This window comes from Maylandia zebra, linkage group LG14, assembly GCF_041146795.1.
Source record: "Maylandia zebra isolate NMK-2024a linkage group LG14, Mzebra_GT3a, whole genome shotgun sequence".
NCBI classification, from domain to species: Eukaryota; Metazoa; Chordata; class Actinopteri; order Cichliformes; family Cichlidae; genus Maylandia; species Maylandia zebra.
The window spans coordinates 40,449,009-40,475,382 of NC_135180.1; the positions used below are offsets into that span (position 1 = coordinate 40,449,009).

General features: G+C 41.8%; 1 protein-coding gene across 3 annotated transcripts in view; it reads right to left on the reverse strand.

Annotated features, from left to right (window-relative positions):
• nyap2a (neuronal tyrosine-phosphorylated phosphoinositide-3-kinase adaptor 2a) overlaps positions 1–26,374 on the reverse strand; it is an 83,441-nt gene that overhangs the window by 12,726 nt on the left and 44,341 nt on the right. For all 3 annotated transcript variants that reach the window (XM_004572542.5, XM_004572544.5, XM_004572543.5), the window contains exons 6-7: positions 14,492–14,605; positions 43–155 (exon numbers count right to left, since the gene is read on the reverse strand). In XM_004572542.5, coding sequence (XP_004572599.1) covers positions 43–155; positions 14,492–14,605 — 227 coding nt within the window. The remainder of the gene's footprint in view (positions 1–42; positions 156–14,491; positions 14,606–26,374) is intronic.

Below are 26,374 nucleotides of genomic sequence, written 5' to 3' on the forward strand. Positions count from 1 at the left end.
CAGACAATAAACAGGTAAACAGGTGCTTTACACATGCTGTACCTGGCTTAGGGCAAGGTGATGCGGCTCATGCAGGTGACGATGTGGCATGCCGCCTGGTGAAGGAACTCCTGAAGTCGAAGCTGAGCGGCCGAGCTTACCCGCAGACTTTGGTTCTGCAGATACAGATCAGTGATCGTCAGTAAACTCAAAGAGACATCACCTCGGTGCACATATGTTTGTGTAGATTTTTAGTCCTCCAGGGGTTCTGTTATGAAATAAATATATATTCTTAATGCTTATTTTCTGTTTATATTGTTTTATAGAGCCCAGTGTAGGAAAACACCCTTGTGAGTTAGAATGTAGGCCAAAAGTCACAGAATAGACTGCACGTCCTGTGCAGAAAACAGGAAGTATAGTGCAGAGGAATTTAATAGTTCTTACTAGAGATGGCACGATACCACTTTTTTATGTCCGATACCGATATCATAAATTTGGATATCTGCCGATACCGATATGAATCCGATATAGTGTTTTTTAATCAACAAAACTGTTTTTTTAAATATCTTGCTGCATTTTGTATAAGTTCATACTCAAGTTTAAAACAACAACTACACTAAAGCTATTCTGTTATACCTGTATGCAAAAAAAATATTTCATAGTTCAGCAACACTGATCAATCTAATAAACTTAGACCTACACCATCCTCCCTATTCTGGTATTTTAAAGAGTACTTAGCATATATATTAAGCAACCTAACTAATAGGGTTCCAACTCCCAGCAACAACAAAAATAAATAAATAAAACATAGGGAACCACCCCTCACGCTCCACCTCATGATGCTTAATCGACGTAATCAACCTTAATTTGATGCAGTGTGAAAAAAAATGCACAGAAATCAATTATTTTTTTTTCAATATATTAAAATATTAAATAGATTCAACATCTTTCTTCAACAAAATTGCAGACTGCACAGATGGTACCTTCCCAAAGGAAAAAGTACTATAGCTTACTAGGGTATATATTAGACTTAATAGTCACTATATACAGTAATTGACTTCTATTCATTTTACATCAAATTAAAACTTTGGGTGTCAGATAATTATTTATTAAAAGCTCGACATTTTAAATGAGAATAAGAAAGAAAAGTATGTCTTTGTGCCCCTTTTCCCTGTTCATGCCCTATCGGCCCCCCTGGCTAAACTTTGCTAGATCCGCCCCTGCACAGTTACCAGCGTCAGCTACGTAGAAAAAGATCCTGGTGTAGAAAGTAATATTAAATAAATTCTAACAGCAGCTGATCAAGCTTAAACGTGCTGCTGTTGTTCAACCGCTGGTTTCCTCTTTCTGGTGCAAAGTGGGCCAAAAACAAACAAGAGAGACGGACTCGCGACAGAAAAGCCGATCAGCTGATCATTAAGCAGTTTCATGATTGAAGTAGCAGCAAGAGGAGGAAGTCGCTCCATATATCGCTTGTTAAGCTTAACGCAGGAATGCTTTACAAACATTCAGAGATGGACTTACACACTTGCTTTACTTCTCTCGGGATAACTTTGTCGGAGATGAAATGCCGGGTTGCTAGCGAAGCTCCACATGCTATCCAGACCACCGACAGGTCCCGCACGCCACAGCCGCTCTATCACGTGATGCATACTGCTCCGACGTGCTAACGTTCTGAGGTGAGTTACGGCGTGTTGCAAGTTTTGTGAGGTGCTTTCGTGATATTTAATGGATCGGATTACATTTTTTATTTTTCTCCGATATCCGATCCAGTAATTTAGGTCAGTATCGGACCGATACCGATACGTAATATCGGATCGGTCCATCTCTAGTTCTTACCCTTTTTTTTTTGTACCTCGGGGCCCAACCTTTCCACTACACAGTGGCCCGAGGTTAGGGCTATTACTGACACTGAATAAATTGGCGTTGCTTTTGGTTTGATTTATACTTAATAACTACATCCAATCTACTTCATTTTAACGACTAAAACCTTATCAAATAAACATGATGAAGACATGATGCAATGTAATAATCACAAAGACATTTATTTATTATGTGTATGTGAACCTGCACAAAGAACAAAATGCCAAACAGGTTAACTTTCATGGGAATCAAACTGACACAAAAATAATTCACAATTCAATTTTACTACAGCAAAAGAGAAGAAAAAACTGGATAAATAATGTGATGATAAAATAAATACATTCAAAATAATTTTCTGACTAAATGAATAACTAAATAAATAAACTGTTATAGAATGTAAACAAAGCGCAAATGAAAATATAGCCCTATAAAGTCATGGTCCCGGGTCGGTGACCCAGCGTTTTGAGTTTATTGTTATTACTTTTTAGTTTCTTCTGATTTGGTGTGAATTCTTATTTTGTATTAGTTCTTAGGAGTTGGTCCTTGTGTTTAGTGTTTTAGTGTTCTCCCTTCTGCGCTCTGTTCGTGTCCCTAAGTTAGTGTTCTAGAACAGCTTGTGAGTTTCCGGTTTTACTTTGTAAGTCAGTGTCTGGTGATGTCAGTTAGGAACAGCTGTGTCTCCATCCTGTTCGGGCCATTCCTTATTCCCTTCTGTGTGCATTGATAGTGTGTATCTACCTGTGCTCACCGTCGGTTCATCTGTGTTATTCAGTCTTTCTCCGTGTCTCCCCTGCTTTCTCCATGTCATCTCCGTGTATCATCCCGTGTCCTTATATTTTCAGGTTTGTTTATTAGTTTTGCCCAGTCTAGGTTTTAGTAGCTCCCTGTTCCTTATTTCCTGTTTCCTGTTTCCTGTCACTGTAAATAAACACTCACTCGCACCCCAGCCAGTACCTGCATTTTGGGTCCTTCTCTCGTAACACCACATGACTGTTGCCCCAGCCGTGACATATAATCTGTGAGTGAATCTGAAAGTTTCAGCAGTAAACCGTTTTTCATTGGCAGAACCAGAAGTTACTCTTTATATTTAAGACAAATGTGCAAACAGTCACAACAGGTAACTCCCCTTTACCTGAGACACCTGAGCCTGCCTCTGAGACACGATCAAATCTGGTCTGGGTAGGGTTGGGGAAAGGATCACTCTCTGAGTCTGTTTCGGGCTTTGGTCTTGGTTGTGACCACAATGGAAAATCCTGATTCACACAGATATGTAGTTGTGAATGGGAGAAGGAGTTTCACAGCTCTTAGTGCCAGACATGGGTCCTCCTTTGAGACAGCACTCCAGAAGGAGCCCACATCAAGTTTGCTCCACTGCAACTTTAAAGTGCTGTTGGTGGAAACTTCCAGAAGCTGTGAGAACTGGGTCCATTTAGCTGCTGGTGCACGATCAAGAACATGATGTTGTGATGCCTGCAAGTCATTGAAGCTGCACCATCACTGCATACCCCAACACTGTCCTGCCAGTCCAGGTCGTTCTCAGTGAAGTAGTTGTCTTTTCTTTCAAAAGTCATTTTATTACACAAAGGTTTCAGAGCAACGTGTAATACAAAGTAGAGATGGCACGATACCACTTTTTTATGTCCGATACCGATACCGATATCATAAATTTGGATATCTGCTGATACCGATATGAATCCGATATAGTGTTTTTTAATCAACAAAACTGTTTTTTAAATATCTTGCTGCATTTTGTATAAGTTCATACTCAAGTTTAAAACAACAACTACACTAAAACCAAATAACCAAACAAATAGACAGGAACAAGAAAAAAAACGGGGAAGAGGGAGAATCCGTGGGTTACTCAGAAACAATGGACATTATATCTTTTACAGATTGCACATGCGAGGGGGGAAAAGAGTCTTTCCACTTTAGTGAAGTAGCTGTCTGACCAGCAGTAATGAAAGGTTTAGTGCTCTGAGTCTAGAGTTGGGCAGCTTCAGGTCTGCACCAAACATAGCACAGAGTGGCTCTGGTTTAATTTGAGGACTTCAGACATTGTTTGGAAAACAGAGGTCCAAAGGTTGGTCAACAAAGGTTGGTCAACAAAGGACAGGACCAGTACATATGAAGTAATGTACCACCCCCACACCTTCTACTGATTGGATCCACCTCTGGGTATATACACACCATCTTAGCGCTGGATCAGTGCCCCCGATGAACTATCTTAAATTGAATGGGAGTGTGTTGAGCACACATCGATGTATTGTGAACTTGGCCGAGGACAGAGTCCCACAGTTCATCTGTGATATGAAAGTTAAGGTCTTGTTCCCATTTACATTTGATGGCAGCTACTGAAGAACATTGTAAGTGGGAGATTAGATTGTACGAGGCTGATATTGGAGGTTGGACTGACCATTACAACATAATCTACCGGATTGTCTGGAGGTTTTTAGGGGAATTGTGCTGTCATAGTCTGCATGTAGTGTCTGACATGTAAAAAATGAAAAAAACTGAGATGTAGCAATGGCAAATTTAGTGGATATTTGAGAAAAACTTGCAAATTGTCCTTCTAAATCCAAGTCAGCAAAAGATTTTAGACCCTTTCTGTGCCAGATGTGAAAAGCGTTATCTGTCATTGAAGGAACAAATAGGTGGTTTGCTGCAATTGGGCGTTGAAGTGAGAAAGCCTGGTAGGGCTGGGCCATATTATACTGTTCACGGTAATATCTGTACAATGTTAGGCCATGATAAGAAAATGAAATATCGCGATAGAATATGGGTAAAACGTGCATGCGCAGTGCCTTTGTTTTCATACGCACATGGCCGAAAAAGCATGGCGGCAATGGAGAATGAGAAGGGAGAAAGCGGATCATTGAGTGAAACGGATGAACCAGAATTGGTTTGTAAAAATGCTGCAACTTCAGTGATGTGGAACTGGTTTGGTGTTTGTCTGTCAGATACCCACCAAAGCACAATTTTTTTTTGTAGAACATGCAAGTGGGCCGTCGTATTGCCATATTTGTCGGACTAAGGTGCTCGTAAATCTGGGAGTAATATGGGTCCTAAAGTAAGTAAGTGAAATTTATTTATATAGCACATTTCACAGATAAAAATCACAAAGTGCTTTACAATAAGATCAGACATACAAGTTAAAATTAATTAAAAGCCCGTTTGTATAAAAATGTCTTCAGCTGCTTTTTAAAGGAGTCAGTAGAGTCTAGACAGCGTAAAGACAACGGCAGAGAGTTCCACAGCCTCGGTGCCTGAAAAGCCTGATCCCCACGTGTTTTAAACCTAGTACGTGGGACCACCAGTAGTCTCTGACTTGAAGACCTAAGTGCTCGGGATGAAACATGAGGTTTCAGCAGGTCAGAGATATACTGGGGAGCTTCACCGTGCAGAGCTCTAAAAGTTACAACTAAAATTTTAAAATGAACCCTAAAATTTACAGGCAACCAATGAAGAGAAGCCAAAACTGGAGTAATGTGTGACCTCTTGTTTGTACCAGTTAAAAGTCTTGCCGCTGCATTCTGTACAGACTGAAGGCGATCCAGAGCTGATTTGTTGAGACACCTAAAAAGATCGTTACAATAATCCAAACGAGAAGAGATAAAAGCATGAGTAATCATCTCAAGTTCTGCCTTTGACACCAGTAGCCTGAGTTTAGAAATGTTTCTGGGGGCCTCTGGATGTCTGGAGTTTTGATCTCCTCCATACCCGCTTCACACCCTGGAGGACGGGGCTGTGGCCCCCCCACACTCCCTAGCAGATCATTACATGGAGAAACCTTTGGAATGCAAGCATGCTGATCCACACAGGTATGCACACATGGGTATTCACAGACGCGGACTAAAGCTTTCTTGGCTGCTGCCTCAAAGCACACTGTGCGCTGTCTATCTTGCGTGCTGCACAATATCGTTTATTACTTAGTAAATACTGATATCTATGACTAGCTAGTTTATTGTGATGGTGCTTTGTTTTCTCTATTATTATGTTGCTCTTTGTTGTTTGCTGTCTCCTCTGTTTGTTTTTGTTTGTTTGTTTGTTTGTTTTTTTCTCCATACAGGTGACCCAGGAGTTTTTTTTTTTTTTTTTGTCTCTCTTCCCCCCCCTTCTCACCGTCTCTTCTCCCCTTTGGTTTTCTTTCTTTCTCTCCCCCTCTCTCTCTCATTCATTCCCCCTGTCCTATTTATTAAAAAAAAAAAAAAAATGACAAAGGATGAACTGAAGCTCTGCCATCACGTAATGTCGCATACTGCTGTTTCTGATGTCATTTAGAAAAAAAAAAAAAAAAAAAAAAAATGTTTCTTAGATGATAAAAACAGTTCCGGACAAGTTGTTTAGAGTGTTTCTCAAGAGACATCGAACTGTCAAATATAACACCTAAGTTTCTGAGACTCGACTGAAATGAAGGGTCTAAAAAACTGATATGCTGCCTAATTTCTGAGAGCATGTGATCAGGTGCAATAATCAAAGTTTCTGTTTTATCTGCATTTATCTGAAGGAAACTGTCATTTAACCATTGTTTGATTTCTGACAGACAATTATTTAAATAAGACAATTTATACAACTCAGAAGCTTTGAAAGAACAGTACAACTGAATGTCATCAGCATAGAGATGATAAGAAATATTATTGTAACGTCTGATAATGTGGCCTAGAGGGAGGATATACAGCAAAAAGAGAATAGGACCTAAAACAGATCCTTGAGGTACCCCAGAAGACAGAACTGATGTTTCCAACAGCACATGATTTATACAGACAGTAAAGGATCTCTCAGATAGATACGACATAAACCATTTTAAAACAACGCCAGTAATCCCAAACAAGTCCTTCAGCCTATTTATCATGATGCTGTGATCAACAGTATCAAAAGCAGAGCTGAGATCCAACATAACCAGAACAGTGTACTCTCCAGAGTCTGCTGCCATCAGAATGTCACTAGACACTTTAAGCAAAGCGGTTTCAGTGGAGTGCAATTTGCGGAAACCAGACTGGAAAATGTCCAGAACATTGTTCTTTTCCAAAAAGTTGTTAAGTTGTTCTGCAACTGTTTTTTCCAAGATCTTTGACACCAATGGTAGTTTTGATATTGGCCTGTAACTGCTTGGAAGAGATGGATCCAAATTTGGTTTCTTTAACATTGGTTCAACAATAGCTTGTTTAAAATAGCTAGGAACTGAGCCAGTATAAAGAGAAGTATTAATTATTTCCAGAATACAGGGGCAAATAGAATCAAACACACTAATGAAAAATGGAGGAAGTACATCAAGGTGGCTTGAAGTCAGTTTCATTCGACCAAGCAGAGCACTGATGTCCTGTAAGGTAACAGGAGTAAAAGAGGACCAGGTATCAGAGGTAAGCAACGTGTCAGTGTGATACTGAGAGGATGATGGAGAAATATTAGACCTGACAGCAGCGACCTTATTAACAAAATAGTTTAAAAAGTCATTACAATCAGATTTAGTATAGACTGGTACATGAGGAATATCAGGAGAGACAATGTTTTTAATTGTATCAAACAATACTCTGGGATTTTTCTTTTTTGAAGCTATTAGATTAGCAAAATATTCCGTTCTGGCATCCGCCCGCTTCTGGTCCCAAAGTCAAACGAACACTGCAGCATCACTGAGAGTTAAAAACTGTCTAAATTCTTTCATCTTTAATAAAACGATCAGCATTGCTGCTTTACCAGGTGTAACTATGAAGTTTAACATCCAGGCATCCATGAAAACAGAATTTATTACATTTAACGGAGTTATAAGTTAGCGGAAGTTAGCGGAAGTTAGCGGAAGTTAGCTCGCTAGTTTCCACCTAAACATGATATAGCATGTTCTGACTGAGAGATTTCAGAAAAAATTCAAACGTACAGCTCTGCTATCACTTCCAACATAAATGAAGCCAGAAAACTAAACAGCAGTGACGTTTGTAGGGTTACTGAAGTTGGGCTAGCTGGTATATAATGATGTGCTATGTGATCGCTAGCGACACAGCTATGTTAGCATAACATAAACAGTGAAGCTGGAGGATGAATGCTAACACTTTTCCACTCGCTAAAAGTTAACGTGAAGGTTCCTGATGGTTAGAGACAAATGCAATCGCATGGCAGGATGCTGTAAACGGACCAAACTTCAGTCAGGAGAACAACTGAGATAATCCATCCACAATACAAGGTTAGTCATTCATATACTGCAACAACACAGGAATAGAGCAACTTTGATAGAATACAGCATTAATGAATGAATGGTACAGAAGTGGAAGAAGCAAGAAGAATGAGTTGAATAAGGTTTGATAAGGTTATCTGACTACTTTGTTTCGCTTAATGTTTCTTATAATCCTGTGCACCGAAAAATACGTATTTGACTTTTTTGGCCAGAGGGGCCGATGGCGCAATATGGCAGCTTCGCCTCTGTCAGTCTGCCCCAGGGCAGCTGTGGCTACAACTGTAGCTTGCCTTCACCAGTGTATGAATGTGAGAGCGAATGAATAGTGGTATTGTAAAGCGCTTTGAGGGGTCCCGAAAAGCGCTATATAAATGCAATCCATTATTGTTATTATTATTATTATTTTTATTTGGCACACTGCAGTTTAATGTTGCAAAGCACCTCTTTTTAACTTCAGTGGATATTATACATGGTTATGCTCAGCAAGGAATTTGCATTTGCACAGTTAAATTTTTATATAACTTTAATGCACATAAAAAACAGCTGCTTGTTTAAGTGAAAATAAATGGGTTTTTTGCACTAGTAAAGTTGTGGAGTTGTATTTTGTCTCACATCAATTATATTGTCAGTTATATCGTTATCGCAAATTTTCAAATATATATATCGTGATAAATATTTTTGGCCATATTGCCCTGCTCTAAAGCTCGGAGGCCAAGACTCTTCCTAAACTGAGTCCAGATTCTAAGACTGCTGGACTACTCTATGATTGCTAGGCTAGAGTAAAGGCAGGGCCAGAGGGAGCGATGAGCCCAAAGTTGTGGGTAGAGAAATTTTCCTGCTCGAATAAGACTCCATGGTGACCCAAAGTGGTGATGATAGGTCAAGGTGGTACTCTCTCACATACAGCATACACCAAAATAGTCAGAGTAGCGACAGTTAGTTACCCCTTATGCCGTGGGACTAGCGTAAAGCAGTTTAATCCAGGAGCCCATTCCAAACCTTTCTAAAGTAAAAAACAAATACTACCACTCCACCCTATCAAATGCTTTTTCTGCATCCATAGCAATAAAGCATTCAGCCACAACATGGTTGGGGGTATAGATAATATTAAAAAGTTGCTGTATGTTAAAGAAGGAATGTTGATTTTTAATAAGGCCAGTTTGGTCGGGAGAAATTGTAGCAATTTCTTCCAGCCTGTGTGCCAGTAGCTTAGACAGAATTTTAACATCTGTGTTTAACAGAGATATAGGTCTATAAGAAGCACAGTCAGTTGGGTCCTTGTCCTTGTAACACTGTTATACAGGCCTGGTAACATGATGAAGGAAGTGCCCCAAAGTCAAGCAATTCTGCGAAAACTTGGCAAAGGAAGGGAGCCAAATTGTCTGAGAATTTTTTTATTATTAAAGTGTGTAGAAAATCCATCAGAGCCTGGAGATTTCCTGGATTGCATGGATGCTATTGCCACCTGAATTTCCTGTTTTTTTAATGGGGGCTTCCAGAAAAATGGGGGCTTCTGGAGGAAGCGAAGGCATATCGATGGAGTCAAAGAAGTCATGCAAATCTTTTACATCTACTGTAGATTCTGACGTAAATAATTTAGAGTAAAATGAAGAGAAAATGTCATTAATCGCCTTCTGATCTGTAGTCATCACTCCATTGTCCGCCCTCACTCCTGTTATGATTTGTTTAGCTCTCATGCCGCACAGTCGATTAGCCAAAAGCTTACAAGTCTTTCCACCATGTTCGTAAAATTCACTCTTGTTCCTTCTTCTTTGGCTCTCAGCGAAGGCGGTCGCACTTTTCTCCTCTTCTCTCCCTTATCTTCCCTGCTTAGCTCCTCATGTCTTTGTCTTGTCTCATGTTTTTTATTACTTTCCCTGGAACAGTCTCTCACAGTCTGTTCTTTAAAACCTAAAAGAGAATTATGGATTTGATCAACTGGTCTCTGAATGCTATTGACACCCTTTAACGAGAAGTCTGGGCTCGGGAGAGCCCGAGTGCCCTGGAGGGACTTTCCCTGCCGGATACACGATGGACGGGTGGCAGAGGGTCGTGTGCCTGGCGGGACTGTTGATCGAGGACGCTGAAGATATGTACCTATTCGGAACCATGATAACAGGGTTCTTGCTGATCGGAGCTGGCTTGGCCCTGGCTTATCGGAGAATTAAGACAGCGGAACCGGCTGTTCAAATCCCCACAAGGCTGCCCGCTGGGATTGGAACGACAGGTGCGACTTCTCAGAAAGGGCTCACTGAAGGCAGCATGGTTAAGAGCTTGGAGGCGCTTACGACTGCAGTGAATGCTCAGAATAACACCTTTGAGCGTATGTATGTTGGATTACATCAGGAAAGAATCAACTCAGAACAACATCTCTGGGTGGAGCTGGATTACATCTTGGATCAGTTGGCTGCAGTCCTGAGGTCTCAGAATCTGCTATGTGAGCAAAAAGAGTGACAAGACCACAGAATCAACGGCTAATAACATCACGGAGAAGCTCGCAGCTATTAACGGGAGATTGAGAGACCAGTGTCAGAGTGTTAAAAACAGCTTGAAATTCTCACGAGTTGTTTGCAAAAGAAAAATTACCATCATAATGCGGCTACCCCTTCGGCGCCAGCTGTGGGCTCAAGGCTGGAGCTGAACAAAACTCCCTGATAACGACTGTGTTGAGTCTGTTCCTTCCCATTCCATGCAAGGCCACCTGGGTTGGCTGGAAGACTGTTTACTTAGCCTGGCAGGGCGAAGGACACAGTCTTGTTACACCCCAGCCCAGGGAAAACTGGCGTGCAACATAAGGAAAATAAAAATAAGGAAAAATGCCCCCCCACTCCCTGCTCTTAAGGAGGACGAACCAACAAAAAACAGCTACCACGGATTTCACAACAGCCAGTCAGTTTATTGAGTCCCAAAAGGTAGCAAGCATCAGGGTGAGCATGGCCAAAACAACAAACAAAAACTCTAGAAATGAAATGCAGCTGGCTTACCTTCACAGAAAACCCCAAACGAAAATTATAGGTGTCTTACCTGCCTCCCTAACCAAAAACAGGAGAAAAGGTTCCCAAAGAAAAATGGCTTCTCACCCCTACAGCTACCGAGTAAAAACAGTATCGACAACTATTTACATCTATATACAACAAACTATTTACAACACAGGGGGAGATCACGACCCATGACAAACTGAAACACAGGGCTTAAATACATAGAGGGAACAATCAGGGAATGGACAACAGGAGGGAAACACAGCTGGGGCAAATCAGAACTAACGAGACAAGGAAGCGTAACCTGAACACACTGAGATAAGACAGACCTTCAAAGTAAAACAGGAAACACATAACAGTCACGCCTAAAACAAAACACTGACAACATTGAATTGTAACAGTCTCAGCTGAACTATGGACACGCACACACATACACTTACACTGATAAGCACGCACTCATCCCCCTCCCTTTCCAAACGCCTTCGATGCTTGTTTCCTGCGGGGGAACACGGCGGGTCTGTGTGCCACGCTGGAATGGTAGCGCTGTGCAGGGCGGCTGCTGTGTTCGCTTCGGATTACTCCTCACCCCCCACCCAATCCTGTGGCTTGTCATGTCTTTCACAATGTTGTGCTGTGGACATTTATGTGCCCTGCATGTGGCGAATAAAGCTTTGATTGATTGATTGATTGATTGATAATCAGACATCCTTCCACTTGCTGAGTTGAAAGTAGGGTGAGTTTGGTTTGTAAGCTCAGGCGTTCTTTGTACAGCGCCGGTCATGGTGATTGACCGTACTGCCTGTTGATGCTCATAATCTGGTCTGAAATAAGCCTCTGCTCCCATTGTGCACACTGTCTTTGAGATGCTGCCAATTAAATTATTTCTCCTCTCAGGAACGCCTTTAAAGCCTCCCATACCGTCCTGTTTGGCATACCAGGTGTTCCATTCTCACTAAGTAACGTTTTAATTTTACAAGAAATATTAAAGACAAATTGTTCATCTGTGAGCAACAATGGATCCAACCTGCAGATCTTTCTCACAAACTTACAGCCCAAAAACAACAACAACAAAAAAAACATGAAAACTAACCCCACCCGAGAAATAAAATACAATAACATGCCACAACGTAAAGGGAACTAAAACAATACCAACCACCAATATTACCTCAGCAGGTTGCATTGAACAGCAACTGCCTAAGCCCCTGCTCGCTTCCCATACTAGCTAAGTACTCCCCCGTACCACTACCACGTACGCCTTGTACCTGCACCATTAAACGTTAACCCCTAAACTTAAAGCAGGGCCCATATTTAAAGGTGATGAAGAAGAGAAACAAAACACAACAAGACCAAAGCAACCACACAACAAACAAGTTTTCCTTAAAATGAACAGCAAAGAACACAATACTATACTAACGGCACGGCTGTACAGTATCAGTCAGATCGAGGGTGCTGCGCAGACCAGTCTGACCTATTATACTGGTGATTTAAGGTGAGTGCACTGACCGGCTACAATAGCCACCTCAGGATGGAGAGCGTTGGTCTTCCTCAAAGGATTAAATAAAGTGGGTAGCCTCATCAACTGACTCCGGTTGACGGTTATTTCCATCTGGAAGAGTAATCCGAAGTATGGCGGGGAAGAATAGGGAAGGTTGGAGGCCTCTCCTATACAACTCGGCCATAACATCCTTATACTGGGCTCGCTGATTTTCGAAGTCTGCGTTGTAGTCCATTTAGAACTGGAGCTTGTGTCCACAGTACTCAGTTTGCTGTGGACCCAGATCCACTGATTCCGGCAAACCCACCAGACAAATGTTTGGCCCTCTGCTTCTGCTCTCCAAGTCAGAAAGTTTAGTTTTGAAAAGTTTGTTCTCCCCCTCTCTCCCCCTTCACATTTAGTCCATCTTGTCCAGCTTACCATTAATTACATCAAGATGTAGGCTTAACATCTGCAGCTATGGCTGTTCTGTGCTGTTCAAGCAAGGCGACAAGCGCCGGGTTCAGGGCAGCACTAGCGCCACTCTCAGCAGCAGTTTTCTTCTCAGTTTGTCTTCTTACCTTGGACATCTTTTAAGTGTCATACTTATTAAAGGCCCCCAAACATACATGTCTAACAGCAAAGTGGGGATCAGGAAGTAAAATAATAAGAGTTAAGCAGGTGCTAGTAGCTGACACACCTTACCCCACTGCCAGAAAAATGAAATCCCCATAAGTAGTTGTCAATGCAGTGGAAACTCTCCTGAGTCATGGCTCGTGTTGGTAGCTCTCCACAAAACAGCATGTCTTCATGTAAACTGCTGTCCCAGCAATAATGTACAAAAGCCAGAAACAATGCACCATTCGTGACCAGTGTTGTTCAAATTACTAAAAAAAAATGTAATTAGTCACTTATTACTTCTCCAAAAAACCAATCCTGTTACATTACTGATTACTTATTTTCAAATGTAATTAGTAACTTATTACTCAGTTACTTTTTAAAAACATGATACACAACCTGAATATGTAATATAAAGCAACAGACCTTTCAGCCCAATTCTATTTTTTTCTCCATAATCCATCATATCAAACTGAATCTAATGAAAAAGTCTCTTCATAAACTTGTTTCATTAGTTTTAATCTTTTAACTTTATGCATCAAGCAAAATTAAATTATATGCAACAGTCTTTGACTTGAAGAAATTCTTTAACATTTAAACTTATTTTTTGCATATTCCAGCATATAAAATAAAATGTTTTGTGTTTACACTCTTTCAAATAGATGCAAGTAAAACACAGTCGAAAATAAATTAAATCAAAGATTCAGCAGCACTTCTATAGTCACCTGTTTAGCAGGAGTGGGGCGGGTGGAGGTTTGCCCACAGCAGTCATGTCAGTGGGGGCATCTGGGGGTTTCTCTGTGAGTGTCACATTCCCGTGGCAGCCCGCTCGCTGCACGCTCAGATTTGAAATTTAATTTTTCGCTGTAGAAAGAAGTTTTCTTCCCATGCAGAGTGCACTGCAGACGCTAATGTTTCTGTCACTTTTTACAGAATCAAACTCAAAGTAATGTGAGTACTTCCAAGCTTTAATCGCTGCATGGTTGTACTCTCTCCATCGCTCTATATTTTCCAATGTCACTTTTATCTTCATTTTTGTGTTTTGAGAACTTCTCCATATCTTTTAATAACTCCAAATGACAGGCAGAGTGTCTTCTTCTGCTTGCTTATTGAGGCTGATTAAACAACTCCCACCAAGTGGGCTTCATCCACTACTTTCAGGAACAAGCTGCACATACAAAATCTATCACACTGAAAACATGCTGCACATAAAAATATCAGCGCAAACACGGTCCTTCAGCTGATTTTACCTGTCTTGAAGTTTCTGTAAATGGCAGCATGAAGTTGGAGTGCTACAACTGTAAAAAACATCTCTCTCTCTCAAGACACACTGACACAATGTTCAGCAGACCTTTCTCTTCTCTTCATAGTTAAACTCCTTAAACATGAAGTCAGTGATGTTGCTTTCTGACTCACCTCCTCCTCCTGTCAGCATCATGGTGGGACTGACAGATGACCTCCCCATCCTGCTGGAAACCGGACTCGACTGTCCATCTCTGTCTTTACTGTCATGTCTGGACTTGCCATCTCCTACAGAGGCACAACAACATCAACTCAGTAAGTCCTGAAGAGTCAGTCAAAGTAAACTTTATCGTCATCTCTGCCATATACAGTACAGTATACAGGGAGTGCAGAATTATTAGGCAAGTTGTATTTTTGAGGAATAATTTTATTATTGAACAACAACCATGTTCTCAATGAACCCAAAAAACTCATTAATATCAAAGCTGAATGTTTTTGGAAGTAGTTTTTAGTTTGTTTTTAGTTTGAGCTATTTTAGGGGGATATCTCTGTGTGCAGGTGACTATTACTGTGCATAATTATTAGGCAACTTAACAAAAAACAAATATATACCCATTTCAATGATTTATTTTTACCAGTGAAACCAATATAACATCTCCACATTCACAAATATACATTTCTGACATTCAAAAACAAAACAAAAACAAATCAGCGACCAATATAGCCACCTTTCTTTGCAAGGACACTCAAAAGCCTGCCATCCATGGATTCTGTCAGTGTTTTGATCTGTTCACCATCAACATTGCGTGCAGCAGCAACCACAGCCTCCCAGACACTGTTCAGAGAGGTGTACTGTTTTCCCTCCTTGTAAATCTCACATTTGATGATGGACCACAGGTTCTCAATGGGGTTCAGAGCAGGTGAACAAGGAGGCCATGTCATTAGTTTTCTTCTTTTATACCCTTTCTTGCCAGCCACGCTGTGGAGTACTTGGACGCATGTGATGGAGCATTGTCCTGCATGAAAATCACGTTTTTCTTGAAGGATGCAGACTTCTTCCTGTACCACTGCTTGAAGAAGGTGTCTTCCAGAAACTGGCAGTAGGACTGGGAGTTGAGCTTGACTCCATCCTCAACCCGAAAAGGCCCCACAAGCTCATCTTTGATGATACCAGCCCAAACCAGTACTCCACCTCCACCTTGCTGGCGTCTGAGTGGGACTGGAGCTCTCTGCCCTTTACCAATCCAGCCACGGGCCCATCCATCTGGCCCATCAAGACTCACTCTCATGTCATCAGTCCATAAAACCTTAGAAAAACCAGTCTTGAGATATTTCTTGGCCCAGTCTTGACGTTTCAGCTTGTGTGTCTTGTTCAGTGGTGGTCGTCTTTCAGCCTTTCTTACCTTGGCCATGTCTCTGAGTATTGCACACCTTGTGCTTTTGGCCACTCCAGTGATGTTGCAGCTCTGAAATATGGCCAAACTGGTGGCAAGTGGCATCTTGGCAGCTGCACGCTTGACTTTTCTCAGTTCATGGGCATTATTTTGCGCCTTGGTTTTTCCACACGCTTCTTGCGACCCTGTTGACTATTTTGAATGAAACGCTTGATTGTTCGATGATCACGCTTCAGAAGCTTTGCAATTTTGAGACTGCTGCATCCCTCTGCCAGATATCTCACTATTTTTGACTTTTCTGAGCCTGTCAAGTCCTTCTTTTGACCCATTTTGCCAAAGGAAAGGACGTTGCCTAATAATTATGCACACCTGATATAGGGTGTTGATGTCATTAGACCACACCCCTTCTCATTACAGAGATGCACATCACCTAATATGCTTAATTGGTAGTAGGCTTTCGAGCCTATACAGCTTGGAGTAAGACAACATGCATGAAGAGGATGATGTGGACAAAATACTCATTTGTTTAATAATTCTGCACTCCCTGTATAGAGAGACGAGATGATGAGGCTCCAGTTCATTCAGTGCAAAATAACAACAATAAATATAGGAAGAGTAAGACATAAATATGCACTTCAAGACTAAGGTAAGGGGAGATATACACTTTGCAGTTGTATGTTGTTTGTTGGTATTTGTCTACAGCAGCAAAAGAAGCTGCAGAGGAAGTAAAGAAACACTCAGTTCCTGTGACATCAGACCTTGACCCATTAAACCTATTATCAAACCAAACCATGCAGCTTATCAATTTGCAGTCCACTTCTTCTTATACACAATATACTATGCAATATATTCCACCCCTGCCTAAAGACAGTCATATTTATTCTGCCAATGAACATTCAGATAGTTGCTGTGAAAGATGAGTGCATCTGACCTGCTCTTTCGTTTATGGCATGTAGTCTGTTTTATCTCAAGAAATAACTCTGTGATCTTTTTGTTGTCCATGTTAAGACGTACTTTCACCATAGCAGACCCACGTCCATCTTTACAAAGGAGTTGAGTGTCAGAGCACTTGGAATCTCTGAGCACCACATTTCAAATGTCCCAGAGGTGTAAGTTAAAGGGGTTACGGAGCGACTGCAGGTGCAGTGTCTGTGGTGCTTCAGCATCTGGATAGCGGTATAGAAGAGGAGCAAGCATAAAGGGAGTAACTTTTTTTTAAGTGTCAGGTAATTTCAAATGCTATGTTTTTATGAGTTTAACAAATATCTGCAAACACACAAACTGTTTGTGTGCAGTCTTTGCAGTGAGTTGCTAGCTAAAGATATAGCTGCTGCATTTCCAGGAAGAGAAAAAAATGAGAGCTAACTCAGAAATGATAGTAAAGCTAAGAGCTTTTCAGGGGCATTAGATGAACTGTAATTTAAAAATTAAATGTAATTGTCTTGATGCTCAATTATCCAAGTGAGGAACTCCCACAGAGTTGATTCTGTTCATCTGGACGTTTCAGTAGGAGAAACGGTTCATCAGGATCAGGTGACTGCAGGTTCAAACCTTATAAACAGGACATTTGTACAATGACTGAAACTAGCACCACTTACTGAACAATGGGCTTGGAGGTCTGTTCTGCCTTGAGTTTAGTGCCCCCTACTGGGCCTTGTAAATTGTTGTTAATGTGCATGCACTTTGACCAAGAACAAGAAGTCAGCCATGTTAGTTGGGGTAAATGGCCTGTAGTTATATAGCGCTTTACTAGTCCCTAAGGACCCCAAAGCACTTTACATATCCAGTCATCCACCCATTCACACACTGGTGATGGCAAGCTACATTGTAGCCACAGCCACCCTGGGGCGCACTGACAGAGGCGAGGCTGCCGGACACTGGCGCCACCGGGCCCTCTGACCACCACCAGTAGGCAACGGGTGAAGTGTCTTGCCCAAGGACACAACGACCGAGACTGTCCGAGCCGGGGCTCGAACCGGCAACCTTCCGATTACAAGGCGAACTCCCAACTCTTGAGCCACGATCGCCCCGATAGACTCCATGCGACGATGTGTTGCACTGCATGAGGCAAATGGTGGTCACACCAGATACTGACCGGTTCTGGGTCCCCAGACCCCCAATAGCGCAAAAAACTGCACATTCCAGGGTGGCCTTTTGTTGTGGGCAGTCTGAGGTACACCTGTGCACTACTCATGATGTCAGATCAGCATCCTGATGTGGCACACCTGTGAGGTGGGATGGATTATCTCAATATAGCAGATGTGCCCACTACCACACATTTGGACTGATTTGTGACCACTGTTTGGGAGGGATGGTTATATTGTGTATCTGGAATGAATTTTAGGTCTCTACGTCCATCCCATGGGGAATGGGAGCAAAAACAAAAGTGTTGCGTTTATATTTTTGTTCAGTGTAAGTTGAAGGGTTCCTGTAATTGTCTGCTGCAATCCTCTTTCTTGTTTATGCCTTCAAAAGCATTGTCTTTTCACTGTGATGCAATGGTGTATGGTAGTGCAATGTAAAATAAGTCACCTGGAGCTTGGATGCTATATCCTGACTCCCGTATCCTTTTGAATGGAGTTTGGCTGGCTGCTGAATTGTGTACATACGCACATATGCACACACACAAGGAGAGCAGTACAGTGAAAAGACGAATACCCAGATGGCTAAACTATACTATTGCAGCAGATTGCAGAGAACATGGACAAAAAATGTAGGAGAAGCCCTTCTGTCACGGCAGGGTGCGCCGGATTGGTTTGACTTCAGGACCCAGATGCAGATGCAGAGAGAAAGGCGTTGCAGGAGACGTGACGTGTTTTTAACCAAAAGCGAGCTTTATTTAGATGGCTGCAGACAAAACATGAAACTAAGAAAACAAAGAGGAATGTGAACACTGTGTAACTAAAAGACTATGAAACTCAGTGAAAAAACTATGAAGAAACCATGAACACTGAGTAACTATCAAACATAGTGAAGACAAAAACCTATGACACTCTATGACTGAGAGATGACAGACAACACGACGCTGAACACAGGAATATGAAATGCCGTAAGGGACATTATTGCTGAAACGCTCTCACACACACTACTGAAACGCTCTCTCACACACTACTGAAACGCTCTCACACACACTACTGAAACGCTCTCACACACACTACTGAAACGCTCTCACACACACTACTGAAATGCTCTCACACACACACAACTGAAACGCTCTCTCACACACTACTGAAACGCTCTCACACACACTACTGAAACGCTCTCACACACACTACTGAAACTCTCTCACACACACAACTGAAACTCTCTCACACACACTACTGAAATGCTCTCACACACACACAACTGAAACGCTCTCACACACACAACTGAAACTCTCTCTCACACACAACTGAAACGCTCTCACACACACTACTGAAACGCTCTCACACACACTACTGAAACGCTCTCACACACACTACTGAAACGCTCTCACACACACTACTGAAATGCTCTCACACACACACAACTGAAACGCTCTCTCACACACTACTGAAACGCTCTCACACACACTACTGAAACGCTCTCACACACACTACTGAAATGCTCTCACACACACACAACTGAAACGCTCTCTCACACACTACTGAAACGCTCTCACACACACTACTGAAACGCTCTCACACACACAACTGAAACTCTCTCACACACACAACTGAAACTCTCTCACACACACTACTGAAATGCTCTCACACACACACAACTGAAACGCTCTCACACACACAACTGAAACTCTCTCTCACACACAACTGAAACGCTCTCACACACACTACTGAAACGCTCTCACACACACACAACTGAAACGCTCTCACACACACACAACTGAAACGCTCTCACACACACAACTGAAACGCTCTCACACACACACACTACTGAAATGCTCTCACACACACACAACTGAAATGCTCTCACACACACTACTGAAATGCTCTCACACACACACAACTGAAACGCTCTCACACACACACAACTGAAACGCTCTCACACACACAACTGAAACGCTCTCACACACACACACTACTGAAATGCTCTCACACACACACAACTGAAACGCTCTCACACACACACACAACTGAAACGCTCTCACACACACACTACTGAAATGCTCTCACACACACAACTGAAATGCTCTCACACACACAACTGAAACGCTCTCACACACACAACTGAAATGCTCTCACACACACAACTGAAATGCTCTCACACACACAACTGAAACTCTCTCACACAAACAACTGAAACTCTCTCACACACACACTACTGAAATGCTCTCACACACACACTACTGAAACTCTCTCACACACACACTACTGAAATGCTCTCACACACACACAACTGAAACGCTCTCACACACACTACTGAAACTCTCTCACACACACACTACTGAAATGCTCTCACACACACACAACTGAAACGCTCTCACACACACTACTGAAACTCTCTCACACACACAACTGAAACTCTCTCACACACACTACTGAAACTCTCTCACACACACAACTGAAACGCTCTCACACACACAACTGAAACGCTCTCACACACACACAACTGAAACGCTCTCACACACACTACTGAAACTCTCTGACACACACAACTGAAACTCTCTCACACACACAACTGAAACTCTCTCACACACACAACTGAAACTCTCTCACACACACAACTGAAACGCTCTCACACACACAACTGAAACTCTCTCACACACACAACTGAAATGCGCTCACACACACACAACTGAAACGCTCTCACACACACACTACTGAAACGCTCTCACACACACAACTGAAACGCTCTCACACACACTACTGAAACGCTCTCACACACACACTACTGAAACGCTCTCACACACACAACTGAAACGCTCTCACACACACTACTGAAACGCTCTCACACACACACTACTGAAACGCTCTCACACACACAACTGAAACGCTCTCACACACACTACTGAAATGCTCTCATACACACTACTGAAAAGCTCTCACACACACACAACTGAAACGCTCTCACACACACAACTGAAACGCTCTCACACACACTACTGAAATGCTCTCATACACACTACTGAAAAGCTCTCACACACACACAACTGAAAAGCTCTCACACACACTACTGAAACGCTCTCACACACACAACTGAAACGCTCTCACACACACACAACTGAAACGCTCTCACACACACTACTGAAAAGCTCTCACACACACTACTGAAACGCTCTCACACACACTACTGAAATGCTCTCACACACACACAACTGAAACGCTCTCACACACACACAACTGAAACGCTCTCACACACACTACTGAAAAGCTCTCACACACACTACTGAAACGCTCTCACACACACACTACTGAAACGCTCTCACACACACACTACTGAAACGCTCTCACACACACAACTGAAACGCTCTCACACACACACTACTGAAACGCTCTCACACACACACTACTGAAACGCTCTCACACACACTACTGAAAAGCTCTCACACACACTACTGAAATGCTCTCACACACACAACTGAAACTCTCTCACACACACAACTGAAACGCTCTCACACACACTACTGAAATGCTCTCATACACACTACTGAAATGCTCTCATACACACTACTGAAACGCTCTCACACACACACTACTGAAACGCTCTCACACACACTACTGAAACGCTCTCACACACACTACTGAAATGCTCTCATACACACTACTGAAAAGCTCTCACACACACAACTGAAACGCTCTCTCACACACTACTGAAATGCTCTCACACACACAACTGAAACTCTCACACACACAACTGAAACGCTCTCACACACACAACTGAAATGCTCTCACACACACAACTGAAACGCTCTCACACACACTACTGAAATGCTCTCATACACACAACTGAAACGCTCTCACACACACTACTGAAATGCTCTCACACACACAACTGAAACGCTCTCACACACACTACTGAAATGCTCTCATACACACTACTGAAATGCTCTCACACACACAACTGAAACTCTCACACACACAACTGAAACGCTCTCACACACACTACTGAAACGCTCTCACACACACACTACTGAAATGCTCTCACACACACACAACTGAAACGCTCTTACACACACTACTGAAATGCTCTCACACACACACAACTGAAACGCTCTCACACACACTACTGAAACTCTCTCACACACACTACTGAAACTCTCTCACACACACTACTGAAATGCTCTCACACACACTACTGAAACTCTCTCACACACACTACTGAAACTCTCTGACACACACAACTGAAACTCTCTCACACACACAACTGAAACTCTCTCACACACACAACTGAAATGCTCTCACACACACAACTGAAATGCTCTCACACACACAACTGAAACGCTCTCACACACACTACTGAAACTCTCTGACACACACAACTTAAAATCTCTCACACACACTACTGAAACTCTCTCACACACACAACTGAAACGCTCTCACACACACAACTGAAACGCTCTCACACACACTACTGAAACTCTCTGACACACACAACTGAAACTCTCTCACACACACAACTGAAACTCTCTCACACACACAACTGAAATGCTCTCACACACACACAACTGAAACTCTCTCACACACACTACTGAAATGCTCTCACACACACTACTGAAATGCTCTCACACACACACAACTGAAACTCTCTCACACACACACAACTGAAACTCTCTCACACACACTACTGAAACGCTCTCTCACACACACAACTGAAACGCTCTCTCACACACACTACTGAAACGCTCTCACACACACACAACTGAAACGCTCTCACACACACTACTGAAATGCTCTCACACACACAACTGAAATGCTCTCTCACACACACACGACTGAAACTCTCTCACACACACTACTGAAACGCTCTCACACACACTACTGAAATGCTCTCACACACACAACTGAAACTCTCTCACACACACTACTGAAACGCTCTCACACACACAACTGAAACTCTCTCACACAAACTACTGAAACGCTCTCACACACACAACTGAAACTCTCTCACACACACTACTGAAACGCTCTCACACACACAACTGAAATGCTCTCACACACACTACTGAAATGCTCTCACACACACAACTGAAACGCTCTCACACACACTACTGAAACGCTCTCACACACACACAACTGAAACGCTCTCACACACACTACTGAAATGCTCTCACACACACAACTGAAATGCTCTCACACACACACACGACTGAAACTCTCTCACACACACTACTGAAACGCTCTCACACACACTACTGAAATGCTCTCACACACACAACTGAAACTCTCTCACACACACTACTGAAACGCTCTCACACACACAACTGAAACTCTCTCACACAAACTACTGAAACGCTCTCACACACACAACTGAAACTCTTTCACACACACTACTGAAACGCTCTCACACACACAACTGAAATGCTCTCACACACACTACTGAAATGCTCTCACACACACAACTGAAACTCTCTCACACACACACAACTGAAATGCTCTCACACACACAACTGAAACTCTCTCACACACACTACTGAAACGCTCTCTCACACACACAAATGAAACTCTCTCACACACACTACTGAAATGCTCTCACATACACAACTGAAACGCTCTCACACACACTACTGAAACGCTCTCACACACACTACTGAAATGCTCTCACACACACAACTGAAATGCTCTCACACACACAACTGAAACGCTCTCACACACACTACTGAAATGCTCTCACACACACACAACTGAAACGCTCTCACACACACTACTGAAATGCTCTCACACACACACAACTGAAACGCTCTCACACACACTACTGAAATGCTCTCACACACACAACTGAATCTCTCTCACACACACTACTGAAACGCTCTCACACACACAACTGAACCTCTCTCACACACACTACTGAAACGCTCTCACACACACAACTGAAACGCTCTCACACACACACAACTGAAACGCTCTCACACACACTACTGAAATGCTCTCACACGCACAACTGAAACGCTCTCACACACACTACTGAAATGCTCTCACACACACACAACTGAAACGCTCTCACACACACTACTGAAATGCTCTCACACACACAACTGAACCTCTCTCACACACACTACTGAAAAGCTCTCACACACACAATTGAAATGCTCTCACACACACAACTGAAACTCTCTCACACACACTACTGAAACGGTCTCACACACACAACTGAAACGCTCTCAGACACACAACTGAAACTCTCTCACACACACTACTGAAACGCTCTCACACACACAACTGAAAAACCAAGGCGTTTCAGTTGAACAGGAAGTTAATTCTTGACAAGGAAACTGAAGGAAAAAGTGGTAGATTTCAAACAAACCACTACACAGATGTCTACTCAGCAACCTGTTAGTTAGGGGTGGGTTTTTATAATCGATTTATTGATTAAAATCGATTCTGGCTTGGATAACGTGAAATCGATTCATTAAAATCATGAATTGATTTTTTAACAGAAATTTATTTTGCCCGAAATGCCAGAATCTCAGGTGAAACCTCACAAAATTTCAACAACCACCAAACAGCTAAGACAGTAAATGAGAGCAGGAACACGGCTTCTGCACAAAGACGTAAACACAAAGCGCGGACCCGCGGATCAGAATCAGTGAGATGTCGTCTTTCTCACCCGACGGCACAGACACGGTCAAGGCTGAAAGCCGACAGCTCACTGATTCTGATCTGTCGGTGGATCCGCGCTTTGTTTGCATGCTGGTTTTGCACAGATTCTAAAGCTTTTAGTTTTATCTCTCTCCTAACAATATTGACTGAACCAGCAGCAAAAGAAGATCCAAACTGCGCTTCACTGATCCACCTCAAAGCCAAATCTCTTTTTTTAGAAATTCTGCCACAGGATTAATTTTGTTTAAAGTGTGTTTCTTTAACTTTAGGTAGAATAGGCTATTTCATAAATTTTTAGTATGCTTTATCCAGTGTATATGAAATAACTAAATTAGAACCATGCCATGTCACCATTCTGTTGTAACTATGAAATATTTTGTCTTTGAAGAAACTACTAACAAATTTCTTATTGCATTTTTATCAAACAGCTGACATTGCCCTGGCAATAAATTTGGGAGCACTGATGAGAAATTATTGTATATCATAAAAATTTTAATCAAATGAAGCAGAGGCAGTGGGACCAGTTCACAAAATTTGTTATATTCTCTTTGAGAACAGTTTAGACAATATTTTTCTGAAAGGTCTGTGTAACTTAGAATGACACCGTTATCATCCAACAAATCTGTTATGAATATAATCTTTTTGTTCAAACCAGTCACTCTTGAAAATTGATTTTTGATTAAGTGTTATTACCCTATTATTCCATAAGGTTGAATTATGGGGAGACGTTGTGGGTAAATCTCATTTTCCCAAAAATGCAAAGTCTGTTTTGGAAAGTTTGATATCTTTATGGGGATTATATTTACCGCAAAATCACATTTCAAAATAAATTCTAATCCTGTATACTATTTTATTAAACAAGGATCATGGGATGTGGAGCTAAGTAGAGTCTGGCTGTGACAGACAAGATTTTAACCATTTAATTCTAAGGGTGCCAACCATAAATTCTAATTCTGGAGTTTTGATACCACCTTTATTGTATTCCTTCACAGGCTGATATCTTTCTATGTAATGGGTTTTATTCCTCCACAAAAATTTGAAAATAACTGTGTTAGCCTTATTAATGCTTTTAGAGGAGATATATAGAGAGTGACAAGGATAAATCAATTTGGAGATGCCTTCAGCTTTAGATAGAATGTTTCTGCCAAAAATAGCGAGGTCTCTGATTAGCCAGTGGCTAAGTGATTTCTTCATCTCCATGATACAGTTAGAAATATTGGTGTCTTTTCTGCTAATTTTTTTTTTTTTTTTTTTTTTTTTTTAGATATTATTAGCCCTATATATTTAACTTTAGATTCAACTCTAACCAAAGCTATTGAGGAGTCAGAGCTTGTATGAATCGGGAGAAGTTCACATTTTTTGATACTGAGAGATAAACGAAAAGCTTTAGTTTTCTCTACCATGTATTTATCTTTTAAAAAAAATAGATGTATCATCTGTGAATTGACTTATTTTGAAGTCTTTATTAAAAATTGATATTCCTTGTATGTCGTTAGAATTTTTGATTAATAGTGTTAACAACTGAGTTGCCAATATAAAAAGCTTAGGGGAAACAAGACATACTTGCCGAATTCCCTGTTGCACCTTGAATCCATTCCTTGATTCAAGGAAGCTAAAAATATTGTTAAGTAATGCGGCTGCTTCACTTAGGCTACAAGCACAGCCGTCCCCAACCCCCAGGTCCTGGACCAGTACCGGTCTGTGAGTCGTTTGGTACCGGGTCGCAAGAGTTGAGGCTTGAGTTTGAAATTTATGGTTTTCATGGTATTATCGTTTATTTTTATTTTTATATCGTTTATGTGGCGCAAAAAAGGTTGGGGACTGCTGTACTAGCAAGGTTGCTGAGTAGACATCCTTATAGTGTTTTGAAATATACCACTTTTTCCATCAGTTTCCTTGTCAGGAAACAACTTCCTGTTCAGCGGAAA